The sequence below is a fragment of the Rhinoraja longicauda genome, chromosome 28 (genome assembly GCF_053455715.1).
Source record: "Rhinoraja longicauda isolate Sanriku21f chromosome 28, sRhiLon1.1, whole genome shotgun sequence".
Taxonomy (NCBI): domain Eukaryota; kingdom Metazoa; phylum Chordata; class Chondrichthyes; order Rajiformes; family Arhynchobatidae; genus Rhinoraja; species Rhinoraja longicauda.
Window position 1 is genome coordinate 28916679 of NC_135980.1, and position 24385 is coordinate 28941063.

Genomic DNA, 24385 nt, shown 5'->3' on the forward strand with positions numbered 1-24385 from the left:
ACGGGTTTCTTGACTTTCAGCGTAAGCGTGTGACCTCTGCTCCTTCATTCCCCTACTTTGGGTAAAGGATAGGATGAATGAATCTATTACCCCCATGATCACCCTTCATCCTCCTGCACTCCAAGCAATAAAGTCTTAGCCTGCTCAACCACTCCATATAGCTCAGGCCCTCAAGTCCTGGCAACATCCTCATAAAACATCTCTGCACTCTTTTCAGCTCAATGAAATCGTTCCTATCAGTGTGGCCAAAACTGAAAACAGTGATCCAAATGCAGCCTCATTTATTCACAAAATGCTGGAGTAACTCAGCAGGTCAGGCAGCATCTCAGGAGAGAATGGGTGACGTTTCGGGTCGAGACCCTTCTTCAGACTGAAGAAGGGTCTCGACCTGAAACGTCACCCATTCCTTCTCTCCCGAGATGCTGCTTGACCCGCTGAGTTACTCCAGCATTTTGTGAATAAATACCTTCGATTTGTACCAGCATCTGCAGTTATTTTCTTACACTACCAAATGCAGCCTCATGGTCTTATATAACTAACAAATGTACCAAAGCCAATTGATCTACCATATTCCAAGGATGTACAGGTTTGCAGGTTAATTGGCTTTGGTAAAAAATTGTAAACTGCCCTGGTGTGTAGGGCAGTGTTTGCATATGGAGTAATCACTGGTCAGCATGGACTCGGTGGGCCGAAGGGCCTGTTTTGGTGCTGTATCGCTAAAGTAAAGTAATTCATTAGCACTGAAGATTAGTCATTCATTAACTGAAGAAGGGTCTCAACCTGAAACGACACCCATTCCTTCTCTCCAGAGATTCTGCCTGTTCTGCTGAGTTATTCCAGCATTTTCTTTCCTACATAATTCACTAGCGGTTGAGTGCTTTGGGATATTAAGGTTTGGCACAAATGAAATTTCTCAAGAGCTTCGTTGTGTGACAATCCAACATTACTCAAAAAACTGGTCTCTGATGTAAATTGAGTCACAGCCTGAAGATAGACACAAAATGCTGGATAAACTCAGCGGGACAGGCAGCATTTCAGGAAAGAAGGAATGGGCGACGTTTCAGGCCGAGACCCAGTCATAGCCTGTATTTTTATCTAGATTCCAGATAAGCACTTCCCTCTGGAAGGCAACTCCGGACTGTCAAAGCAGCCACAGCCAGACAGTAAAAAACAGCTTTTTTCCCCGTGAGTAGTAGCTCTACTCAACAACCAAGTCTGTCGTCTTATTTTGCTCTGGTTTATTTCACTCACATGTTTAAACTGTAATGTTGTATTCTTAATGTTTCAATTGTTTTATGCTTTATTCTTAATTGTTTACCGTATGTTCGTGTTGTTACTTGCGAGCGAAACACCAAGACACATTCCTTGTATGTGCACATACTTGGCCCATAAACTTATTCATTCATTCCTTTTGGTTTCAGGTTGTGCCATAGACAGGTTCCAGTGACAGGAGCTACCTACCTTAAAGATCAGGGGATATTGTCATCATTCTTGTCCTACAGTATTTGTCCATAGTTCTTTTATATGGTTGATTCTCTTGATAGGTTGATTAAAGCAACATTTATCATTGTGATATTGCTAGCATTTAAGAAATACATTTTATTGTATGCAAAGCAAAAATTGCATTTTACATTAAAGATTGAAACTTTTTGCCTGCTGTATAGTGACTTTCTTATTCCTACCTAATGTATAATTGTTAAAAATCATCTAGAGATCCAGCATTATGCCAAGGTTCAAATGAATGCTGGAAACATTTAGCTGAGGCAGCATCTTTGCACAGTTCCAAGACATTTTTTTCCTCTTTCAAAAAGCATCTTTGTTAAGTTCTATGACTTTTTTTCCTCGTTTAAAAAACTGCTAGGGGAACTGCCTTACAACTCGAGGCCCGGGTTCAATCCTGACCTATGGGTGCTGTCTATTCACCGTTTGTACATTCTCCCTGTGGGTTTTCTCACAATACTTTGGTTTCCTCCCACATTCCAAAGATGCACAGGTTTGTAGGTTAATTGGCATGGAATAAATGTAAAAATGTAGGATAGTGTTTACACCAAAAAGAGACAAAATACTGGAGTAATTCAGCATGAACTTTTCATGTTGGACCCTTCTCTGTGCTTTCAAGGCAGGCAAACCATGTTATAAATACCACACCCACAACATTCAAGTCTAGTGGGAAATATAAAACAATCAAACTCAAAAGATTCCACATTAAAAGATCAGCCAATGTACAGAATTTATTGTAGCATTTTGTCCAAAAAAGTTTGCAAATGTCTGTAACCAATTATGGAGATACGGATCTTCCAGTGTTCGTTGGTATACCTGTTGAAATGGAAACAAAACTTCATTAAAATGGCCAAACAGCGGAAGAAAGTCATTATAAGAATACTAGATCGGAATCGTAAACCAGCAAAATTGACCTATATCAAGTATTGGTTAGACTGTGCTGTGCTAAAGGTGCTGCTTCTCTTCACTAGAAAATGACCAGGTGGTTTTGCTGGCAAATCAAGACAGATCAAACAGGTTTAATGCTCTTAAATGCTCCGGGAGAAACACCTTCTGCACCCACGCAAGTTTGCCTCATTTATTGTTCCAAACATTACTAAATGGTTCAGATAAACCTCACACTGGTTAACAGTTTAAAAACAAGGAGAAATTAGTGTAGACACAAAATGCTGGAGTAACTCAGCGGGACAGGCAGCGTCTCTAGAGAGAAGGAATGGACGGCGTTTCGGGTCGAGACCCTTCATCAGACTGAAATTAAGTGTAGATGGATTAGATGAAGTGGTTCATATAAACACAGGACCACCAACACCGATTTTCTGGCGACTGATGATTCGGCACCTCCTTTAATCTGGACACAATTACGAGAACTTGAACTTAGATGTAATGGGGACAGTTAAGAATTTAAAAATTCTGTGGAAATGAATGATTAATCCACGTGAGCTCAATGGGGGTTTGGCTGTGGGCAGCTCACGCCCAGTCAGAAAGTAAGTTCAAACACACACAACACATTGTACATTGCTGTCTGACACCAAGATGCTGCACTGAAGGAGGCTACCGTCAGATATATCACAGGTAAATCATTGTAATAAGATTCATCAAAGTCCTTGATTTTTGCCCATGAGCACTTCCTAAACATGTTATGCAACAGCATAAAAAAAAACTGCAGGTCCTGCAGCAATAAGCCCACATCCGATTTATTTTAAGCACAATAACTAAAGCTAGATTCATTTGACCACACTATGCAATATTGACCTGCAGGACCTATACATCAGGAGGTGCAGATCCAGAGCCAGCAACATTATGGGGGACCCCTACCACCCCTGCAACGGACTGTTCCAGCTGCTATGGTCAGGCAAATGCCTCCGCTGTCACACTGTGAAAACAGAGGATAAGACGGAGTTTCTTCCCACAGGCCATCAGGACTGTTCACTCTTGTATCACCAGGGACTAATTTACCGTATTAATTTATTTTTTGTGTTGTGTCCTTTAAAAAAAAAAAAATCTATTCTGTTTTGTAGTTTAGCACAATCCGCAGGCATTGCCACTTTCATTTCACTGCACATCTTGTATGTGTATGTGACAAATAAAATAGACTTGACTTGTAATGCCATTTGGGTAGAAAACAGTTGCTATATTCATCCAAGATCTTTGAACAGGGTATACAGCACCGAAAACTTTAGGCAGCACAACAATGAGGAACTGTGATCTCTGCATTAAATACGCAAGAACAGAAACAGCAGTTGAAGGCATTGAATTAAAAAATGGATCAGAATAATTCTAAATTTGAAATGAGCTTGAACGATTTGCTGCTAGAAGAAACAAAGAATAAGCAAGTAGTGGGAAGCCAGCAGCAGTCTCTTGAAGAGCACAAACCAATACAGGTGACCCCCATGTTATGGCCATTTGTGTAATGGAAATTCACCCTTTACTAATTCACAGAACACGACCAAGAAATTTGAGATACAGAATAAAATTTCTCAGAATTTATACGAAAAAATAAACAAACTGAATTAATTTTCAACGCTCATTTCTTGATGTACGCGGAGATGATGTGACATTGCATCGTGGATAAAAGCAACACAGACCACTTTCTAGGAAGTCAACCACACCTGTGTTGCAAGGGTCGCATGTAATGAAGACTCAGTTGCAAACTCTAAAATCTACACTGGTGCTGTGTACCACTTTTGCTTGGTCACTAGAAGCTGACCACTCACTTGCAAAATAGACACAAAATGCCGGAGTAACTCAGCGGAGAGAAGGAATGGGTGATGTTTCGGGTAGAGTCCCTTCTTCCGAAACGCCACCCGTTCCTTCTCCCCAGAGATGCTGCCTGTCTCGCTGATTTAAGGGCCTGCCCCACTTTAGGCGATTTTAAGGCGACTGCGGCGACTGTCAGTCGTAGCAGATCGCCGAACTTTTCTTTTACCCGACGACAATGCCGAGTCAACGGCTTCGGAAACATCGCAAAATTCCCACGCTGTCAATGCTTCTCTGGCATCCTAATTTTCGCTGAAATCACTGACAAGTCAGTAAGTACTTGAGAGTTTTGAACTATAACATCTTGTATGGGTTACTTAAAAACCAAGCATCACTGGAACAAGGCATAAACTGGATTTACTTCCAGTTTACTAATAGCTGTATTAAAAAAAATTTTTTTTTAAGTGGATAAGTAGATTTTTGTGAAAAGTGTGTGGGCATTCTTTGAAAATGTACAGGAGATGCATATCTGGTTTCTGGGTTGCATATCTGGGTTAGGAGCCTACATTAAATGTAATGGCTGATGGCCATAAACATCGCGAAATTCCCACCGTCAAACTGTCGCCTCCAATCTACCTGTCAAATGTCTTGATGGTAAATAAATTGGTTAAACACAAGCATTTTATGGTATTTTTAAATGACTTTACTTACTTTAATATAATGTGCTTCTAAATGCATCTAAGAGAACCTAGCAAACCTGGGGACAGCATGCGACAGCGCCCGCAATAAGCAACGATACCTGGCGACAAGCCAGCTGTCGCCGAGAAATTTCACTCCGGATGATTTGGGAAGACTCCTCATGATCATGCACTCGACACCCGGCGAACTGTCGGTGACAGCCTAGTCGCCGGCAGTCGCCTTTAAATCGCCTAAAGTGGGACAGGCCCTTTACTCCAGCATTTTGTCTATCTTCGGTTTAAACTTCGGGAGCATCTGCAGTTCAGCCTGCAAAATCTCCAGAGTGATACCAAAATACACCTCTCCACCATTCTGCCTTAAATCTTAGTAGGTAACACTAACCCGAATGTCTGCAAATCTGGCAGCAGCAAGAAGTGTTAAACAAGATAAAAGCTGTGAATTTCTCTCACAAATGTTCGGCACAGATATTGTGGGCCGTGGGGCCTTTCCTGTGCGGTACTGTTCTATGGTCTATCCATTCTAAATTACAGCATCTTAATACTACACAAGTATTCGATGAATGAAAGATCTAGATTTAATCTGCTATTTTTTTACCTGAAATGCACATAAACAACTACATGTAATAAAAATACCTGTTATCGTAATCTTCTTGCTTCACGTTCAGACTCCAAAAGTGTGAGCACATCTCCCTCACGGACTGGTCCTTTCACATTCCTAATGATGGATCGGTTGCTGTCATCCATAAACTCCACACGAACCTAAACGATAAACACTCTGGGTGACATCCAAAAGCCCGATGAAATAGCTAACAGAAGGCAACAACGAAGCATACGGAGATAACATTTAATCAGGGGGATAGTCAGACTGGTAGGAGACCTAGGAAGGGGGGAGATGGAGAGAGAGGGAATGCAAGGGTTATGTGAAGTTAGAAACGTCATCCATTCTTTCTATCCAGAGATGCCACCTGTTCCTCTGAGTTACTCCAGCATTTTGTGTCTATCTTCGGTGTAAACCAGCATCTGCAGTTCATACCAACAAATAAAAATATCCTGTGTCGGAAGGAACTGCAGAAGCTGGTTTACACCGAAGAAACAAAAACCTGGAGTAATTCAGTGTGACAGGCAGCAACTCTGGAGAGAAGGAATGGGTGGGGTTTTGGGTCGAGACCCTCTGGGTCAAGAAAGATATAAAAATATCTTTGTTTCAAAACTGCATTCTGCTTGCAGATTAACTGCAAAGACAAGAAAACAATGGCAAATGTACTCAGCTCCTAACAGTTTTATTCCAAGAAATGCCTGGTAAATGGAGAGCATGCACAGTTGTGCACATGCATCTAGGTGCACACTCAATATACATATATAATATCCATTTTTCACTGGACATCAGATTTTGCAGGCCAACATTGCATGGATCATCTAAGTTGGGAGTGTCTGTATTGAAAGGCATTTACACGAGGAAGGTTCAGAAACTGGAATAACTTTTAACTGCATTCTGGAAATGCTCAGGCAGGATCTGTGGAGATGGAAAATGCTGTGAACCTTTCAACCAGTTGGTTCTGATGAACTGCTTGCCTTATTTGGGTGTTTCCAGGATTATTTGTTCAATTCCAGCAAATGCAATGCAATATCTGCTTTGGTACTGCTCAGATTTGTTTAGCACACAAAGAAAGCAACAAACTCATACATCGTATAACCATATACTTTAACATGCAACATACTTCAGTTTTACAGTATTTCAATAATTGTTGATCAGTTCATACCTGTGTACACTGTCCCTGGGAACCAGTTCTTCCAAGAACTTTGGTAACCTATGACAAGAAAACAATTTAACAGAGTTTACAGTCAAATGACAACGTCCAATGATTTATAAGAAAATAACTGCAGATGCTGGTACAAATCGAAGGTATTTATTCACAAAATGCGTGAGTAACTCAACAGGTCAGGCAGCATCTCGGGAGAGAAGGAATGGTGACGTTTCGGGGCGAGACCCTTCTTCAGACTGATGTCAGGGGGGCGGGACAAAGGAAGGATATAGGTGGAGACAGGAAGATAGAGGGAGATCTGGGAAGGAGGAGGGGAAGAGAGGGACAGAGGAACTATCTAAAGTTGGAGAAGTCGATGTTCATATCACTGGGCTGCAAGCTGCCCAGGCGAAATATGAGGTGCTGTTCCTCCAATTTCCAGTGGGCCTCACTATGGGACTGGAGGAGGCCCATGACAGAAAGGTCAGACTGGGAATGGGAGGGGGAGTTTAAGTGCACGGCCACCGGGAGATCAGTTTGGTCAATGCGGACCGAGCGCAGGTGTTGAGCGAAGCGATCGCCGAGCCTGCGCTTGGTTTCGCCGATGTAAATAAGTTGACATCTAGAGCAGCAGATGCAATAGATGAGGTTGGAGGAGGTGCAGGTGAACCTTTGTCTCACCTGGAAAGACTGTTTGGGTCCTTGGATGGAGTTTAGGGGGGAGGTAAAGGGACAGGTGTTGCATCTCGTCCAATGATTTGCACATTCAATCTTATGATGAGACAGGACTTTGATTGCATAACACACAATGGGAGCAATGGGATACTCCCAAGATTTTGATTCAAGTTTTAACTCTGTACATCAATTTCAATACTTTTGTCCTCATTCCAGCATCAAAAGCAGAGGGCTCAACTATCTTCATTCTACACCAACATGCTGGCAAGCCTTTGGACTAACCATGTCACCTCAGCAAGATAGTTCCAATCTTCATCCAACAGGATGGGACCTTGCTCATCTGTTCCCATTCACATTTACCCACTGAGGTTTTTCTTCCTGTACTCAAACAAGCATATTATGTACTCCCAAATACCTATTTTTAGACTTTTCTTAGGTACTGATGGTATCATAACCATACTTTATTAGCCAAGCATGTTTTGCAACATACGAGGAATGGGATAGTCGTATCCGTCTCTATCTTAAAACCTCAACACTATCCAAAATGTCAGATTATTCACCTACTACCCAGCATGGGCAGAAAGGCCTTCAATACTACCTCAATGCCATTACTGGGCCACACTCAGAAAATGGTCCAAACTGCTAGCCTCCTTGATGTCAGCAAAGATAAAATTCACAACAATTAAGTGTCATCACAGTCTGCCATCAGACTTTGCTGACTTTACCTTGCACTAAATCATGCACATATACACTGTCGGTGGCAAGATTGGAATCATGCATTGTCTTTCGGCTGACTTGCCTTGGCACGCAAATAAAAGCTTTTCACTGTGACAATAGACTGAACTACCAAAACACTGAACTAAATATTTTAAAAATGCATTTGCTCTCAGTCTCCCGAAACTCCATTCCATAAATGTGAGATTATTCAAAAGCCTTGATTTGAACCAAGTTCTGATCTGTCCTGCACCTCACTGTCCTGTATGATCACCCCCATTAGACACAGCTCGTCAGTCTTTAAACTTAAACCCTAAATTTTCTAATCTCTTCATGGTCTCATTTTGCTCCTTCATCTCCACATCATTGGCCGTGGAATCCTCAGTTATGGTGCGACTCAATGCAGGCAAATCAAGACATAGGTTGGCAGGGGTAGGACTGTTTTGTTTGGAACGCAGGAGGGTGCGGGGAGATGTGGGGGACCGGGGCTGGACCCCTAGTCTCTGCCCCCCCCCCCGGCATGGAGCCACTGGACCAGGACCAGTTCCTAAGCCCCCACCCCAGGCCAGGGCCACACCGTGCTGGGGCCAGGGCCTATACCCACCCGCGCCATGTTGACTGCCTGTGCTGTGCCCGTTGTCTCTTCCCCCCACCCTCGCCCGGGCCAGACCCTGTACCCACCCGCGCCAGTTTGACGGCCTGTATCCCCCCCCCCCCCCGGGGCCGGGCCACACCGTGCCCGGGCCGCGCCAAACCCTGTACTTACCCGTGCCAGTTTGACGGCCTGTGTCCGCGGTCCCTCCATGATGGCGGCGCCTCTGCAAAAAGGAGCAGGCCGTGCGGCCGCCCGCTATTTATACCCCCCCACACAAACCCGCTCTAAACCCGCCGCCACGCACCCACAAATACAACAGCCCCGCCACAAACAATCCCGCGCGGGTCGAAAATAAAATTCAACCTGTAACAACAAAAAACATTAATAAATCCAACACCCCTTTCCCAGAATTCCCCGTTCCGCCATCGAAACGGATTCACCGTCAAACTATTTATTTATTTGATTTTTTTTTTAATTGTGAACGCCGGCTCCTCTCCTCCGCCGGTGTAAAAGAAGTGATCGTGAACTCCAAACTAATAAACTGTAAGTGTGTGGTGTCCGGCCCGGCGTGCACCGGGGGTTCGCCCTTGACAACAAAGATGGCGTCGGCGACAAAGATCATCCAGTGGCTGCGGAACCTGGCGGCCGGGGTAAAGATAATCACTGTCACACTAACAAGCTGGCAATATAGCGCTGGGGTTTGCATTGGAAATACGGCAAGCAGGGTGTAGTGTGTATAGGGGGTAAAGATAATCACTGCTACATTAGGGGGTAAAAATCACTGCTACATTAGGGGGGGGGGAAGAGAGAGGGAGAGGGAAGATAATCACTGTTATAACAACAAGCTGGCAATATAGCGCTGGGTTTCCCATTACAAATACGACAAGCAGGGTGCAGTGTGTACAGGGGGTAAAGATAATCACTATTATACTAACAAGCCGGCACTATAGCATTGGGATTTATAATAGAAATGCAGCAAGCAAGGTGCAGTGTGTATAGGGGAGAAAGACAATCACTGTTATACTAACAAGCTGGCAATATGGCACTGTTTTATATTAAATACGGCAAGGAGGGTGCAGTGTGCACAAGGGGTAAATATATCACTGTTATAATAACAAGCTGGCAATATAACACTTTTATAATAACAAGCTAGCAATATAACACTGTTTTATAATAACAAGCTGGCAATATAACACTGTGTTTTGTAATAGAAATACAGCAAGGAGGGTGTAGTGTGTATGTACAAGGGGTAAATATATCACTGTTATAATAACAAGTTGGCAATATAGCACTGTGTTTTATATTAACAAGCTGGCAATGTAGCACCGTGTTGTATAATAGAAATACAGCAAGGAGGGTGCAGTGTGTTTAGGGGGTAAAGATAATCACTGTTATACTAACAAGCTGGCAACATAGCACCGTGTTGTATAATAGAAATACAGCAAGGAGGTTGCAGTGTGTATTTGGGGTAAATATAATCACTGTTATAATAACAAGCCGGCAATATAGCACTGGGTTTCGTATTGGAAACACAGCAAGGAGGGTGCAGTGTGCATTTTGTGTGTTTCTAGGGGGTAAATATAATCACTGTTGTACTAACAAGCTGGCAATATGGCACTGTGTTTTATACTGGAAAGATGGCAAGGAGGGTGAAGTGTGTAATGATGTGCGATATAAATATATATAGAGGGATATATATATAGACACACATATCATATACATATGCATGTGTATAGGATGTAAATATATCTGTTTTATATTAGAAAGACGGTAAGGAGGGCACTGTTTGTATTTGTGTGATATATATACATATATTGCATGTGTGTGTGTATAGGGGGTAAATATTCTCATTCTAAAATGCACATATAGATATATATATGTATATAATGCCACATTGACAACTATAACAAGGATGGATAGAAGTCCCTTTCATCTAATATGATCTTAGCAACTGTGATAAATTACCACAAAACAGCAGCACCAAGGGTAAACATCTATATCCATGCGATATAATGTAAGAAAAGACTGGAGTTAGGTATATGTGACTAGATCAAATACAGGAATGGGTGATGTTTCGGGTCGAGACCCTTCTGAATAAACTATTGTCTGTTTTTTCCAGAGGAATCTTCAAACTAAGCTGCAGCTTCGATACACTGAAATTTCTTCCAGGTAATAAAATATAAACTAGCTTTCCAATAGATTTAATGTCCCTCTTCGGGAAGTACTTAATAGAGAAGTCAGAGGGATCTTAAAAGATGTAAAAATTAGGAATTGTAGATGCTAATTTACAAAGAAAGAGACAAGGTGCTGGAGTTACTCTGCAGGTCAAGTAGCATCTCTAAAGATCATGGATAAGTGACAGACAGCATCTCTAGATAGGAATGGGTGACGTTTTGGGTCGAGTCTCTTCTTCTGAAGAAGGGGCTCGACCCGAAATGTCACCCATTCCTTCTATCCAGTGATGCTGCCTGTCCTGCTGAATTACTCCAGCATTTTGTGCCTATCTTCGGTGTAAACCAGCATCTGCAATTCCTTATTACACATGGATGTGACATTTCAGGTCTTCTCGCCATAACCCCTGACCCCCGTACTAATCAAGAATCTATCTATCTCTGCCTTAAAAATATCCATTGACATAAGCCTTCTGTGGCAAAGAATTCCACAGATTCACCACCCTCTGACTAAAGAAATTCCTCCTTCCTAAAGGAACATCCTTTAATTCTGAGGCAATGACCTGTAGTCCTAGACTCTCCCACTGGTGGAAACATCCTCTCCACATCCACTCTATCCAAGCCTTTCACTATTCTGTACTTTTCAATGAGGTGTCTCCCCCCCCCCCCCCCCCCCCCCCCACCTAATATTTCTAAATTCCAGCAAGTACAGGCCCAGCGCCGTTGAACGCTCATCATGTGTTAACCCACTCATTCCTGGAATGATGCCTGGATGAATCTCTGCTGAACCCTTACTGATACCAAAATATCTTTCCCGAAGTTCAGTGGTCAAAAAGAACATTGATTTGCTCATAAACAATCTGCTGCCGGTACTCGGTGGGTCAGGCAGCATCTATGGAGGGAAATGGATGCTGAAATGAAAGAATTGATTGGAGGGAAATGGATGCTGAAATGAAAGAATTGATTGGAGATAACCAAAATAAAGAGGGGGTGGGAAGGGGCAAGAGCTGGCAAGCGATAGGTGGGTCCAGGTGAGGCGACGTTGATGGAGGCATGTGGGGGAGAGGTGCTGTGGGAGGGGAGGGGGCGTGGAGTACGAATGAGGGGAGGGGAGGTAAATTAGAGGATGTAATTGGTGGCTGCTGATGATGGAATTTAATGGGAAAGGAAGGTGGATTCTGGGGCCAAATAAGGGAGCCAAGGTGGGCATTTGGGACCAGTGGACTGATGGGAGGAACGTGCTGGTGATGAGCTGATGATGTGGGTGAGGGAGAAGCTGGGTGAGTGGGGACATTGTGCAGTGGGAAAGATGACTGTGTGTGGGGGGTCGGGGTGGAGAAGGGGGAGTGCGGATGACTTGAAATCAGAGAAATTCAGTCATTTCAATTTCGGCTTAGTTTATGTCACGTGTACGAGGTACAGTGAAAAGCTTTTGACAGACACAAAATGCTGGAATAATGCAGTGGGACAGGCAGCATCTCTGAAGAGAAGGAATGGGTGATGTTCCGGGTCGAGACCCTTCTTCAGAAACATCACCCATTCCTTCTCTCCAGAGATCCTGCCTGTCCCGCTGAGTTACTCCAGCATTTTGTGTCTACCTTCGGTTTAAACCGGCATTTGCAGTTCCTCCCTGGACAGTGAAAAGCTTTTGTTGCGTGCTAATCAGCAGAAGGGAGCTGGGAACGCACTGTGGCCTGGTGGACTATCGAAGGGGAACATAAAATGCTGTGTTAGTGGCGATCGGGACGAGTGGGACTGAATGATGCTTTTGAGTTCCCATCCTTTCACCTTTGAACGTTTACCGGTTATTTTCAGCACAGCCTTTTTCTGAAAAGTTATGTTCCTTTTAGTCACGTCAGAATTTTGAAATGTTCTTTTTTAGAAGCCCAGAGCAGCCGATTCTGCCCGTCGGTCCCAGTCATAAATTTGCAGATAACTACTACTGCGTACGAGACGGTCGCCGAGAGACGTCTCCGCCTACAATCGTTTGGTCACCACAGATAGCACTACAAGCAGAAACTTCGGCAGCTAGGTGGGTGGCATTGAGCTAATCACACGATCAGCACTCATTACATATTCAAGAGAGAGTTATTGTCATATGTCCCAGATGGAACAATGAAATTCTTACTTCATATAATGTTTTCTTATGAATATTTATAACTTCAAAATAATGTTTGTTATATTGCATTTATAATATAAAAAAAAGTTGGAGGGGGGGGGAGGGAACAGAGTTTGTGGAATGTGGTGTAGAAAGGAAATGCAGATGCTGGTTTAAACCGAAAATAGACAGACACAAAATGCTGGAGTAACTCAGGCAGCATCTCTGGAGAGATGGTATGTGTGACGTTTCGAGTCGAGACTCTTCAGACTGAGAGTCAGGGGAAAGGGAATATAGACTGTGATGTAGAGAGATATAGAACAAATGAATGAAAGATATGCAAAATCGTAACGAAGGAAACAGGCCAACGTTAGCTGTTTGCTGGGTGAGAACGAGAAGCTGGTGCGAATTGGGTGGGGGAGGGATGGAGAAAGAGGGAATGCAGATGTTACTTGAAGTTAGAGAAACCAATAGTCATACCACTGGGCTGTAAGCTGCCCAAGCGAAATATGAGATGCTGTTCCTCCAATTTGTGTTTTGGCCTCACTCTGCCAATGGAGGAGGCGTAGGACAGAAAGGTCCGTGTAGGAATGGGAAGGGGAATTTAAATGTTTGGCAACTGGAAGATCAGCTAGTCTTGACCCAAAACGTCACCCATCCCTTCTCTCCAGAGATGCTGCCTGTCCCGCTGAGTAACTCCAGCTTTTTGTGTCTATCGTCGGTTTAAACCAGCATCTGCAGTTCCTTCTTACGAATGATCACATGAATCAGCCGAGCTTGCTCTCTGTCTTCCAGCAGTGAAAGCACAGTGGCAGCAACTGGTGTGATGGAGCCAGTGAAGCCTGGACAGCCATTCAAGATGGAAATTTCCACCGATCAGCCTTACCTGTGACCCTGACAGGACGCGATTGTGAACTCTGTGACACTTTGTAAGTGGTGTCGGCTATAGAAAGTCTGAGCGACTGAGCAACCAACTCCCTGACGTTCCAGGATCAGATGATCCATGTGGGAGCCCTGCAGTCCCACCGCTTGTGGGAGTTAGTGAACTGTTCACGTAAACTGTCTCAGTAAGCATTCAACATAATAAACCCCAAGTGTGCAATAGTTTAAAGGTGTAGTCATACTTTTTTTCTGCGTCAAGAAGCAAAGTGGACGAGGATTTATGCTTCGTTGTCACCTCCTGGTTAACAACGATCGACTCTACATTCTCCTTGAACGCCACCCCCTTTGATGTCTCGTTTTCACGCCTTACCCTTCCTTATCTCTGTGCCTGTACCCTGACTCTCAATATAAAGAAGGGTCTCGGCCAGAAAAGTCACCCATTCCTTCTCTCCAGAGATGCTGTCTGTACCGCTGAGTTACGCCAGCATTTTGTGTCTATCAACAGTGAGGATGTGGAAATGGTTGAGAGCTGCACACCAATGCCTCTACTTCCCAAGGAAACTGAGGACATTTGGCTTGATTAGAGATGCAGCATGGAAACAGGCCCTTAGGCTCACCGAGTCCACGCCGACCAGCGATCCCCTGTACACTAGCACCATCCTAAACCCGCAAGGGACAATTTACAATTTTACCAAAGCCAATTAACCTACAAACCTGTACGCTTTTGGAATGTGGGAGGAAACCGGAGCACCTGAGGAAAGCCCATGCGGTCTCAGGGAGAACGTACAAACTCCGTACAGACAGCACCTGTAGTCAGGATCGAACCCGGGTCTCTGGCGCTGTGAGGCTGCAGCCATATCTCCAGTGACTCTTACTTTTCTGCAGGTGCACCATAGAAAGCATACTGTCGGGTTGCTTCACAGCTTGTTCTGGGAACAGCTCTGAAAGAACGCAAGAAATTGCAGAGAGTTGTAGATGTAGTCCAGTCCGTCACACAGATCAGTGCGACACGGTGGCGCAGCGGTAGAGTTGCTGCCTGACATCGAATGCAGCGCCGGAGACCCGGGTTCGATCCTGACTACGGGTGCTGTCTGTACGGAGTCTGCACGTTCTCCCCGTGACCGCGTGGGTTTTCTCCCGAGATCTTCGGTTTCCTCCCACACTCCAAAGACGTGCAGGTTTGTAAGTTAATTGGCTTGGTAAATGTAAAAATTGTCCCTAATGGGTGTAAAATAGTGTTAATAAATGGGGATTGCTGGTCAGCGCGGGCCGGGTGGGCCGAAGGGCCCGTTTCGTGCTGTATCTCTAAACTAAACCAGACTTCTTATCATTGACTTCATCTACACTTCATGCTGCCTCGAAAAATCAACCAACATAACCAAATAACCATAATCCTCTACTTGGTACAGACAAACATTATAGAACTAACATAAACATAATGTATAAGAAGATAACTGCAGATGCTGGTACAAATCGAAGGTTTTTATTCACAAAATGCTGGAGTAACTCAGCAGGTCAGGCAGCATCTCGGGAGAGAAGGAATGGGTGACGTTTCGGGTCGAGACCCTTCTTCAGACTGGGACAAATTTAGACAAATTTATTTAAACATAAATTACATTACAGATAGTAATTCTGAAGAATTTTTAGATTGAGGTACAGGAAATGAAAGCCAATTGCACTACCTTGTCACGAACAACAGATGGCGATAATACATTATAAAGTCGTCTTCATTTTTTCCCTTTTTAATCATGTAGGCCATTTGGCCCATTGAAGTTATGCTAGCTCCAAGAACGACCCCAGCAATCCCATCCCTCCATTTATTGCTCTGTGAACTATGCTCTCACACGCCCATCAAAGCGAGAAATATAGATTATAGACGTTATTCTTGGTTGCTATAAAGTAAGATGGTAAGCCCACTCTTTGTGGGCTGCTCACAGAAGTGGATCTGCAATCACGCATGGCAATCACTCCACTCTATTAAATCTCTACTACGAAAATGCTGTCAGATCCATGAGAAAGACGAAAAGAAACTATCGAGTCATAGAATTAGGGTGGCACAGTGGCACAGCTGTCGAGTTGCTGCTTTACATCGACAGAGACCCGGGTTCGATCCTGACTACGGGTGCTGTCTATGGAGTTTGTACGTTCTCCCCGTGTGACCGCGTAGGTTTGCTCCGGTTGCTTCAGTTTCCTTCCACACTCCAAAGACGTGCAGGTTGGTAGGTTAATTAGCTTCTATAAAGTGTCCCTAGTGTGTAGGATGGAACTAGTGTGTGGGTGATTGTTGGTCAGTGTGGACTTGGTAAGCTGAAGGGCCTGTTTCTATGTTGTATCTATTTTTTTAATGTACAGCAGAAAAGTGGGCTATTCAGCCCACCAGATCCATGCTAAACATGATGCCTATTTATGTTGATCCAATTTGCATTCTACTTTTTTAACCAAGTACATGTCCAAATGCTTTTTAAATGTTGCGATAATATTTCAGTTCGCGTTTAGTTTGTTCCATATGCACTGAGGTACAGTGAAAAGCTTTTGTACACTTTTCTGCTGAATATTAAAAAAAAATAGATACAACATAGAAACAGGCCCTTCTGCTTACCAAGTCCACACTGACCAACAATCACCCAAACACTCGTTCTATCCCACACACTAGGGACAATTTATAGAAGCTAATGAACCTACCAACCTGCATGCCTTTGGAGTGTGGGAGGAAACTTCCCACTTTGGAGTGTAGGAAGCAACCGGAACAAAGCCACTGGGAGAACGTACAAACTCTGTACAGACAACACCCGTAGTCAGGATCGAACCTGGGTCTCTGGCGCTGTAAAGCAGCAACTTGACCGCTGTTCAGTTCTGGGCACCATGTTATAGGAAAGATGTAGAGTTGGAAAGGGTACAGAGAAGATTTACGAGGATGTTGCCTGGACTGAACTACAGGGAGAGGTTGAGCAGGCTGGGACTCTATTCCTTGGAGCGCAGGAGGACGAGGGGTGATCTTATAGAGGTGTATAAAATCATGAGAGGAATAGATCGGGTAGATGCACAGAGTCTCTTGCCCAGAGTAGGTGAATCGAGGACCAGAGGATATTGGCTTAAGGTGAAGGGGGAAAGATTTAATAGGAATCTGAGGGGTAACTTTTTTGCACAAAGGGTGGTGGGTGTAGGAACAAGCTGCCAGAGGATGTGGTTGAGGCTGGGACTATCCCAACATTTAAGAAACAGACAGGTACATGGATAGGACGGGTTTGGAGGGATATGGACCAAACACGGGAGGTGGGACTAGTGCAGCTGGGACATGTTGGTCGGTATGGGCAGGTTGGGCCGAAGGGCCTTTTTCCCGCACTCTATCACTCCGACTCTTTGAGAAACTGTCAGAATGAGATGATTGGAATGTGAAACGTAGCAATGATAACTTGAATGCCCGTCCTGACTTGTTAAATAGAAGAGGCAGAAAACAATTCTGTTTTGCGTTTACCCAAAAGATTAGCTTTAAAATTTTTAAGTTACTTAATTTCCTGTCTGATACAAAGTCCCCAACCTATTTTCCCAACCCGGTCAGTGCTGGCTCGAAGGGCTGAATGGCCTACTCCTGCACCTATTGTCTATAGTATGAGACTGCTACTGAGTTTTAAAATCTTCTGAATTATATGAACTATTCTGCTTCTCTTAAAGATAAATCGTTATTAAGGATTCATTGAAATCAAAACATTCATAGGAAATTGAACTAATCACCATTAGCTGGTGGAATATGCTCTGTTATTTTCCACATGATAAAGTTAATGGTCATAGAGTGACACAGTGTGGAAACAGGCCCTTCCGTCCAACTTGCCCACACTAGCCAACATGTCCCATCTATACTAGTCCCACCTGCCTGCATTTGGCTCAGAGCCCTCTAAACCTATCCAAATGTTGCGATACTAACAGCCTCAACTACCTCGGTCCATAGACCCACCACCCTCTGTGTGAAATTATTACCCCTCAGATTCCTATTAAATCTTTTCTTCTTCACCTTAAACCCGCGACCTCTGGTCCTCGATTCACTTACTCTGGGCAAGAGACTCTGTGCATTTACCCGATCTATTCCTCATGATTTTTTACATCTCTATCAGATCGCCCCTCATCCTCCTGTGCCACAAGGAATAGAGTCCCAGCCTGCTCAACCTCTCCCTGCAGCTCACACCCTCTAGTCCCGGAAACATCCTCGTAAATCTTCGCTGCACCCTTTCCAGATTGACAACGTATAATAATGGCATTTATTTTCTAGTGAATTGAATATTGTACTTGAGTCATTTTTAGACTTTCGAAATGTCCTAAAGTTACGTCTTCTGATCCAACATTAATTTCGCCTGAATCGGTTGGTGCTATTTAGAATGAAAATCATTGTGTCAAACTCAAGGATCTAAGACAAATTTCCAAAACTTGTATTAAGGGATCAAAGGGCAAAATAATAATTGAACACCAGCAGGGAAATGCAGATGGGCAAGAGACGGATGGGCAGGGTGGCACGGTGGCGCAGCGGTAGAGTTGCTGCCTTACAGCCAATGCAGCGCTGGAGACTCGGGTTCGATCCCGACTACGGGCGCTGTCTGTACCGAGTTTGTACCTTCTCCCCGTGATCTGCATGGGTTTTCTCCGAGATCTTCAGTTTCCTCCCACACGTACAGGTTTTTAGGTTAATTTTCTTGGTGTAAATGTAGAATTGTCCCTGGTGAGTGTAGGATAGTGTTAGTGTGCAGGGATCGCTGGTCGGCACGGAGCCGGTGGGCCGAAGGGCTTGTTTCCGCGCCATAGATCTAAAAACTAAAACTGAAACGGAGTTACAGGGAGAAAGGGTCAGACAGCAATGGGAAAAGGCAAGAGAAGATGGATACAAAGTGACGGAGTAACTCAACGGGACAGACTGCATCTCTGGAGAGAAGCAACGGGTGACGCTTCTGGTTGAGACCCTTCTTCAGACTGAGAGTCAGGGGAGAGGGAGACACAGCGATAAGGAGGTATAAGGTGTGAAAACGAGACATCAAAAGAGATGCAGTTCAAAGAAAGTGTAGAATAGATCCAGCTTGTTAGCTGGGAGAAGGTCAAGTCAAGTCAAGTTTATTTGTCACGTACACATACACGATGTGCAGTGAAATGAAAGTGGCAACGCCTGCGGATTGTGCACAAAAAAGAATTACAGTTACAGCATATAAATTTAAATTAATACAGAAAAGAAAATTTAGTCCCTGGATATATAATAGTTAACAGTCCTGATGGCCTGTGGGAAGAAACTCCGTCTCATCCTCTCTGTTTTCACAGCGTGACAGCGGAGGCGTTTGCCTGACCGTAGCAGCTGGAACAGTCCGTTGCTGGGGTGGCAGGGGTCCCTCATAATGTTGCATGCTCTGGATCTGCACCTCCTGACGTATAGGTCCTGCAGGGGGGGCGAGTGTAGTTCCCATGGTGCGTTCTGCCCAACGCACTCCAACAAAGCATTTTAATCAGGGGTCAGTCAGACTGGTCGGGGAACTCAGAAGGGGGGAGGGATGGAGAGAGGGGGGAAGCAAGGGTTACGGAGATAGAGAGGTCAATGTCCATGCTGCTGGGGAGTGAAAAGAGAAGGCTTGAGTGTGAGAGCGGGGTGGGAGGCAGAAAGCTGAGGTCAAACGGGGGAAACAGTCGTCTGGGAAGATGGAAAATGGAGGCATTTTTGAGATGACAAGGCTGGTCCGTGGAGAGGGAGTGGATGGGAGAGGGAAGAGAGAGAGAGTAAATAAATATACGGAAAGGAACCGGAGGAATGGAGGTTGGGTAAACAAATCGTTACACGTGATATTAAGAGAGAAATATCTGCACTTAATTAACAATTGATCTCAAGAAGATAGATGCAAAACTGCTGGAGTAACTCAGCAGCATCTCTGGAGAGACGGAATGGGTGATGTTTCGAGTCGAGACGTTTCTTCAGACTGCCAGAGGAAGTGGTAGAGGTGGGTACAATGCTAGGATGTAAAGGACAATTGGACGGGTGTGTGGGGAGCTAAGGTTTGGAGGGTACAGGCTTGGCACAGCAAGTGGGACTAGCTCAGATTGGCAACTTGGTGGGTTGGACCCAAGGACCTGCTTCCATGCCTTATGTCTCCTTGACTCTATGACCGTTTGTTAACCAGGATGGCATTTTTCATGTGACAAATTCATACACAGTACACTGACATTTCTTCCTCTTGCAACCAACGCGCCATAATATTGCCCCATAGCAGAAGCGGGGCTGGAAACTGGAAGTGTCCTGAGCTAATTCTGCTACCACCATCATCTATTGTACAACTGACTGTCGCCGGAAGCTTGTGCCCTTTTCAGGACGGACGATGACAGCGATGTAATATTTGAAACACGGATGACGGACACGAAAGAAGACGATGGCCAATAATAGTGCAATACCTGACACTGGTTTCACAGTGGCGCAGCGGTAGAGTTGCTGCCTTCCAGCGTCAGAGACCCAGGTTCGATCCTCGCTGCGGGTGCTATCTTAACCTACAAACCAGCACGCCTTTGGAATGTGGGGGGAAACCGGAGCACCCGGAGAAAAACCACGCGGTCACGGGGAGAACGTGCAAACTCCGTACAGGCAGCACCCGGAGTCAGGATGGAACCCAGTTCTCTGGCGCTGTGAGGCAGCAACTCGACCGCTGCGCCACCGTGCCGTTCTACTGCAGGCGACTTGTTTACTTCTCCCCACCATCCACCCCTGAAGCTGAGCCAAGCGCTGTGCCCAAGTCTGGGAACATGAAGCTTTCACAATCCCACCGACACCTTGAGCCAGGGCCTGGAGTGAGTCCAGCTCTAGGTGTGTCCTACCTACTCTAGGTACTCAGTGGTATAACGACAAGCAGGCACAAGTTTCATCTGTTTACTGTTTCGGCGGCACTAACATTATATCTGATTCGCCTTCAGATTAAAGTATTTGAAATGAAACAGCAAGATCAGAAAGAGAGCAGCAACAGGATTCGTAACTGAGAGGGGTTTAATCGTGAACCACTGGCTCCCAGTACAGTACAGAAACAACTTCAAGCTCCTCCTATTCACCTACAAAGCCCCCCCCCCCCATATCAAAAATCTTCTAACCCACCACTCTATCTCCAGGTCCCTCAGGTCGACCGACTTGGGGCTACTCACTATCCCGCGGTCTAGGCTTAAGTTCAGGGGTGACCGCGCTTTTGCGGTTGCAGCTCCTAGACTGTGGAACAGCATCCCTCTCCCCATCAGAACTGCCCCCTCCATCGACTCCTTTAAGTCCAGGCTCAAAACCTATTTCTACTCCCTAGCATTTGAGGCCCTCTGAGGGGGCGCTGTGAACTGTTTATGTATGTGCTGTTATGTTTGTGTGCCATTGTATGTTCGTTTCTTAGTACTTGAACTGATGTACAGCACTTTGGCCAACGTGGGTTGTTTTTAAATGTGCTATTTTTATATTTTTAAAAAAATATATCAAAAAATACTTTATTCGAGTAATAATTATTTACAGAACATCTTCTTTTCAACAACCCCATCCGACATTTCCGGAGGTTACACGTTCAATACAGGTATTCATTTCCAATTTTACACAGAATCCCTTATTTGGAGGGGCGTCTCTCTCCACCACACCCTGCCCCCCATGTCCAGCAGCGGAAGGACCCTAGTCAAGTCAAGTCAAGTCAATTTTATTTGTATAGCACATTTAAAAACAACCCACGTTGACCAAAGTGCTGTACATTTGATTAGGTTCCAATAGAAAAAAAAATGAAAACATACAGTAGCACGCAAACAGTTCACAGCGCCTCCTCAATGAGCCTCAAACGCTAGGGAGTAGAAATATGTTTTGAGCCTGGACTTAAAGGAGTCGATGGAGGGGGCAGTTCTGATCGGGAGAGGGATGCTGTTCCACAGTCTAGGAGCTGCAACCGCAAAAGCGCGGTCACCCCTGAGTTTAAGCCTAGACCGTGGGATAGTGAATAGCCCCAAGTCGGCCGATCTGAGGGACCTGGAGTTAGAGAGGGGGGTTAGAAGATTTTTGATGTAGGAGGGGGAGTGTCCATTTAGGGCTTTATACGTGAACCCTAGACTGTGGTCCTCCCCCACAGAGCCTTGGCGTTGGCTGCACCGAGCTTCAGTGCGTCCCTCAGCACGTACTCCTGCAGTCTGCAGCGGGCCCAGTCAGCAACATTCCCCGACAGACAGCTCGCTCCGCTGGGAGGCCAACAAAGCTCGGGCGACCAACGAGCGTCTTTCACCGAGTTGATGACCTTCCAGCAGCGCTCGATGTCCGTCTCTGAGTGACGTGTCCCTGGGAAAAGTCCATAGATCACAGAGTCCTCTGTGACCTATGCAAATAAAATTGACTTGACACTAGTCAGTGCAGATCCAGCGCCGGTTTTCCGCTAACTGATCGTCCGGCACCGCCTTTAATCCGGACTAAATTACCACAGCGTGCTCTTTCGGGATGAGTGCCTCCATCCTGAAAGAGTTCATTGTTTACTTCTTTATTAATTAGTTCAAAAATCTTTTATTGTCAAGACACACAACTGCATAAAAGTTAACATAAACATCCACCACAACGGATTCCCCACATTCCTTAATTAGTTTGGAGATGCAGTGGTGAAACAGGCCCTTCGGCCCACCAGCGATCTTCACGCACTAGCACTATCCTACACACACACACTAAGGATAATTTACATTTGTCAAATTAACCTACAAACCTGCATGTATTTGGAGTGTGGGAGGAAACCCATGCGATCACAGGGAGAACGTACAAACTCCGTACTTGTTAATTCTTCATTGAAGTTTCTAGCGTTCCATGGTGCTTGAGAGACACGGTGGGGTTGGGGGGACCATAACTAGTGGGTCAGAGGTGTGTTGTTGAACTATTATAACCTCTGGTGTTTCGGCAAAATGGATAAACCGACAAGATTTAGATTTAGAGATACAGATTTAGAGATACAGCGCAGAAACAGGCCCTTCGGCCCACCGGGTCCACGCCGCCCAACGATCCCCGCACATTAACACTATCCTACACCCACTAGGGACAATTTTTACATTTGCCCAGCCAATTAACCTACAAACCCGTACGTCTTTGGAGTGTGGGAGGAAACCGACGATCTCGGAGAAAACCCACACAAGTCACGGAGAGAACGTACAAACTCCGTACAGACGGCGCCCGTAGTCAGGATCGAACCTGAGTCTCCGGTGCTGCATTCGCTGTAAGGCAGCAACTCTACCGCTGCGCCACCGTGCCGCCCTTGACTCGAGGTGTTGGCAAATCCGTGGTGTACCTGTATCTTGATAAAAATGCTTTTACAAACTATTTAATAATAGTTATTCTGCCAAAGTCACCTGTTGAGTTTAGTTTCGTTTAGAGATGCAGCATGGATTGGGTTTCCTGGGTCATCGGTCACGGCTCTGGTTTGTTCTGAATCTTTTCCTACCTCTGGTTTCTCTCTCCCCTGACCCTCAGCCTGAAGAAGGGTCTCAACCCGAAACGTCACCTATTCCTTCTCTCCGGAGATGCTGCCTGTCCCGCTGAGTTACTCCAGCATTTTGTGTCCATCTAAGGTGTATTCTCTGCGTACTTTCCATCACCCGATAGCCTTCTGCTGACTTGACATGTTACTGGGTTGCTTTGATGACCCAGGTCAGGGGACTCCCTACTCGTGAGGTCATCCAGCCCTGTTGCTTCCCACTGCCTCTGTGATGGAGAACTTGTTTGGGACCAGGAACGGTTTCGTTGTGATTTGCCGCTATCGTGGATCTTGCAGGAATTAAAACAGTCGTCCGTTGTTACAACTGCCCAGCCTCTCTCTTCCATTTTCTTCATGATGTTCCTTAATTTTAATGGCAATGGAACTAGTGGAGAATGCAATGAAAAATATAGAGACATAGAAAATAGGTGCAGGAGGAGGCCATTCGGCCCTTCCAGCCAGCACCGCCATTCAATATGATCATGGCTGATCATCCAAAATCAGTACCCCGTTCCTGCTTTTTCAACATATCAGGTTGAGTCCATTAACCCTAAGAGCTAAATCTAACTCTTGAAAACATCCAGTGAATTGGCCTATGCCTTCTGTGACAGAGAATTCCACAGATCTCTATTTTTAAGAAAGGAGGGAGAGAGAACCCGGGAAATTATAGACCAGTTAGTCTGACATCAGTGGGGGGGGGGGGGGGGGGGGGGGAGATCCTAGGGTGACAGAGGAACTGGAGGAAATCAACATTAGGCAGGAAAAAGTTTTGGGTAGACTAATGGGACTCAAGGCTGATAAATCCCCAGGGCCTGATGGTCTGCATCCCAGGGTGCTTAAGGAGATGGCTCTAGAAATTGTGGACGCATTAGTAATTATTTTCCAATGTTCTATAGATTCCGGGTCAGTTCCTGTGGATTGGAGGGTAGCTAATGTTATCCCACTTTTCAAGAGAAGAGGGAGAGAGAAATTGCGGAGCATTTGGATAGCAGTAACAGGATCGTTCCGAGTCAGCATGGATTTACGAAGGGGAAATCATGCTTGACTAATCTTCTTGAATTTTTTGAGGATGTAACTAGGAAAATGGAGAGGGGAGTACCTTGACTTTCAGAAAGCCTTCGACGTCACCTTGTCCCGTATTTGGGATTG

The 24385-nt window shown here is 45.0% G+C and overlaps 3 protein-coding genes across 4 annotated transcripts in view; 2 read left to right on the forward strand and 1 right to left on the reverse strand.

Moving 5' to 3' along the window:
- kank3 (KN motif and ankyrin repeat domains 3) overlaps positions 1 to 1650 on the forward strand; it is a 58252-nt gene extending 56602 nt beyond the window's left edge. Inside the window, exon 13 of the mRNA XM_078423895.1 lies at positions 1422 to 1650. Coding sequence (XP_078280021.1) covers positions 1422 to 1433 — 12 coding nt within the window. The 3' untranslated portion in view covers positions 1434 to 1650. The remainder of the gene's footprint in view (positions 1 to 1421) is intronic.
- Positions 1651 to 2218: 568 nt separating this feature from the next.
- Positions 2219 to 8873, reverse strand: LOC144607009 (small ribosomal subunit protein eS28). The gene is made up of 4 exons (XM_078423544.1): positions 8793 to 8873; positions 6656 to 6703; positions 5529 to 5654; positions 2219 to 2316 (listed from the first exon to the last, which is right to left on the reverse strand). Exons 1-3 carry the CDS (start codon positions 8829 to 8831, stop codon positions 5532 to 5534), a joined length of 210 nt encoding a protein of 69 aa, XP_078279670.1. The 5' UTR covers positions 8832 to 8873; the 3' UTR covers positions 2219 to 2316; positions 5529 to 5531.
- A 327-nt stretch (positions 8874 to 9200) lies between these two features.
- Positions 9201 to 13988, forward strand: ndufa7 (NADH:ubiquinone oxidoreductase subunit A7). 2 transcript variants are annotated; one of them, XM_078423762.1, is made up of 4 exons: positions 9201 to 9271; positions 10741 to 10790; positions 12675 to 12824; positions 13686 to 13988. In XM_078423762.1, the coding sequence occupies exons 1-4, from the start codon at positions 9221 to 9223 to the stop codon at positions 13780 to 13782; spliced, it is 348 nt and encodes a 115-aa protein (XP_078279888.1). In that variant the 5' UTR covers positions 9201 to 9220; the 3' UTR covers positions 13783 to 13988. The 2 variants fall into 2 exon arrangements, with proteins under 2 accessions (XP_078279888.1, XP_078279889.1); XM_078423763.1 differs by having other exon boundaries at positions 13689 to 13988.
- Positions 13989 to 24385: the final 10397 nt, after the last annotated feature.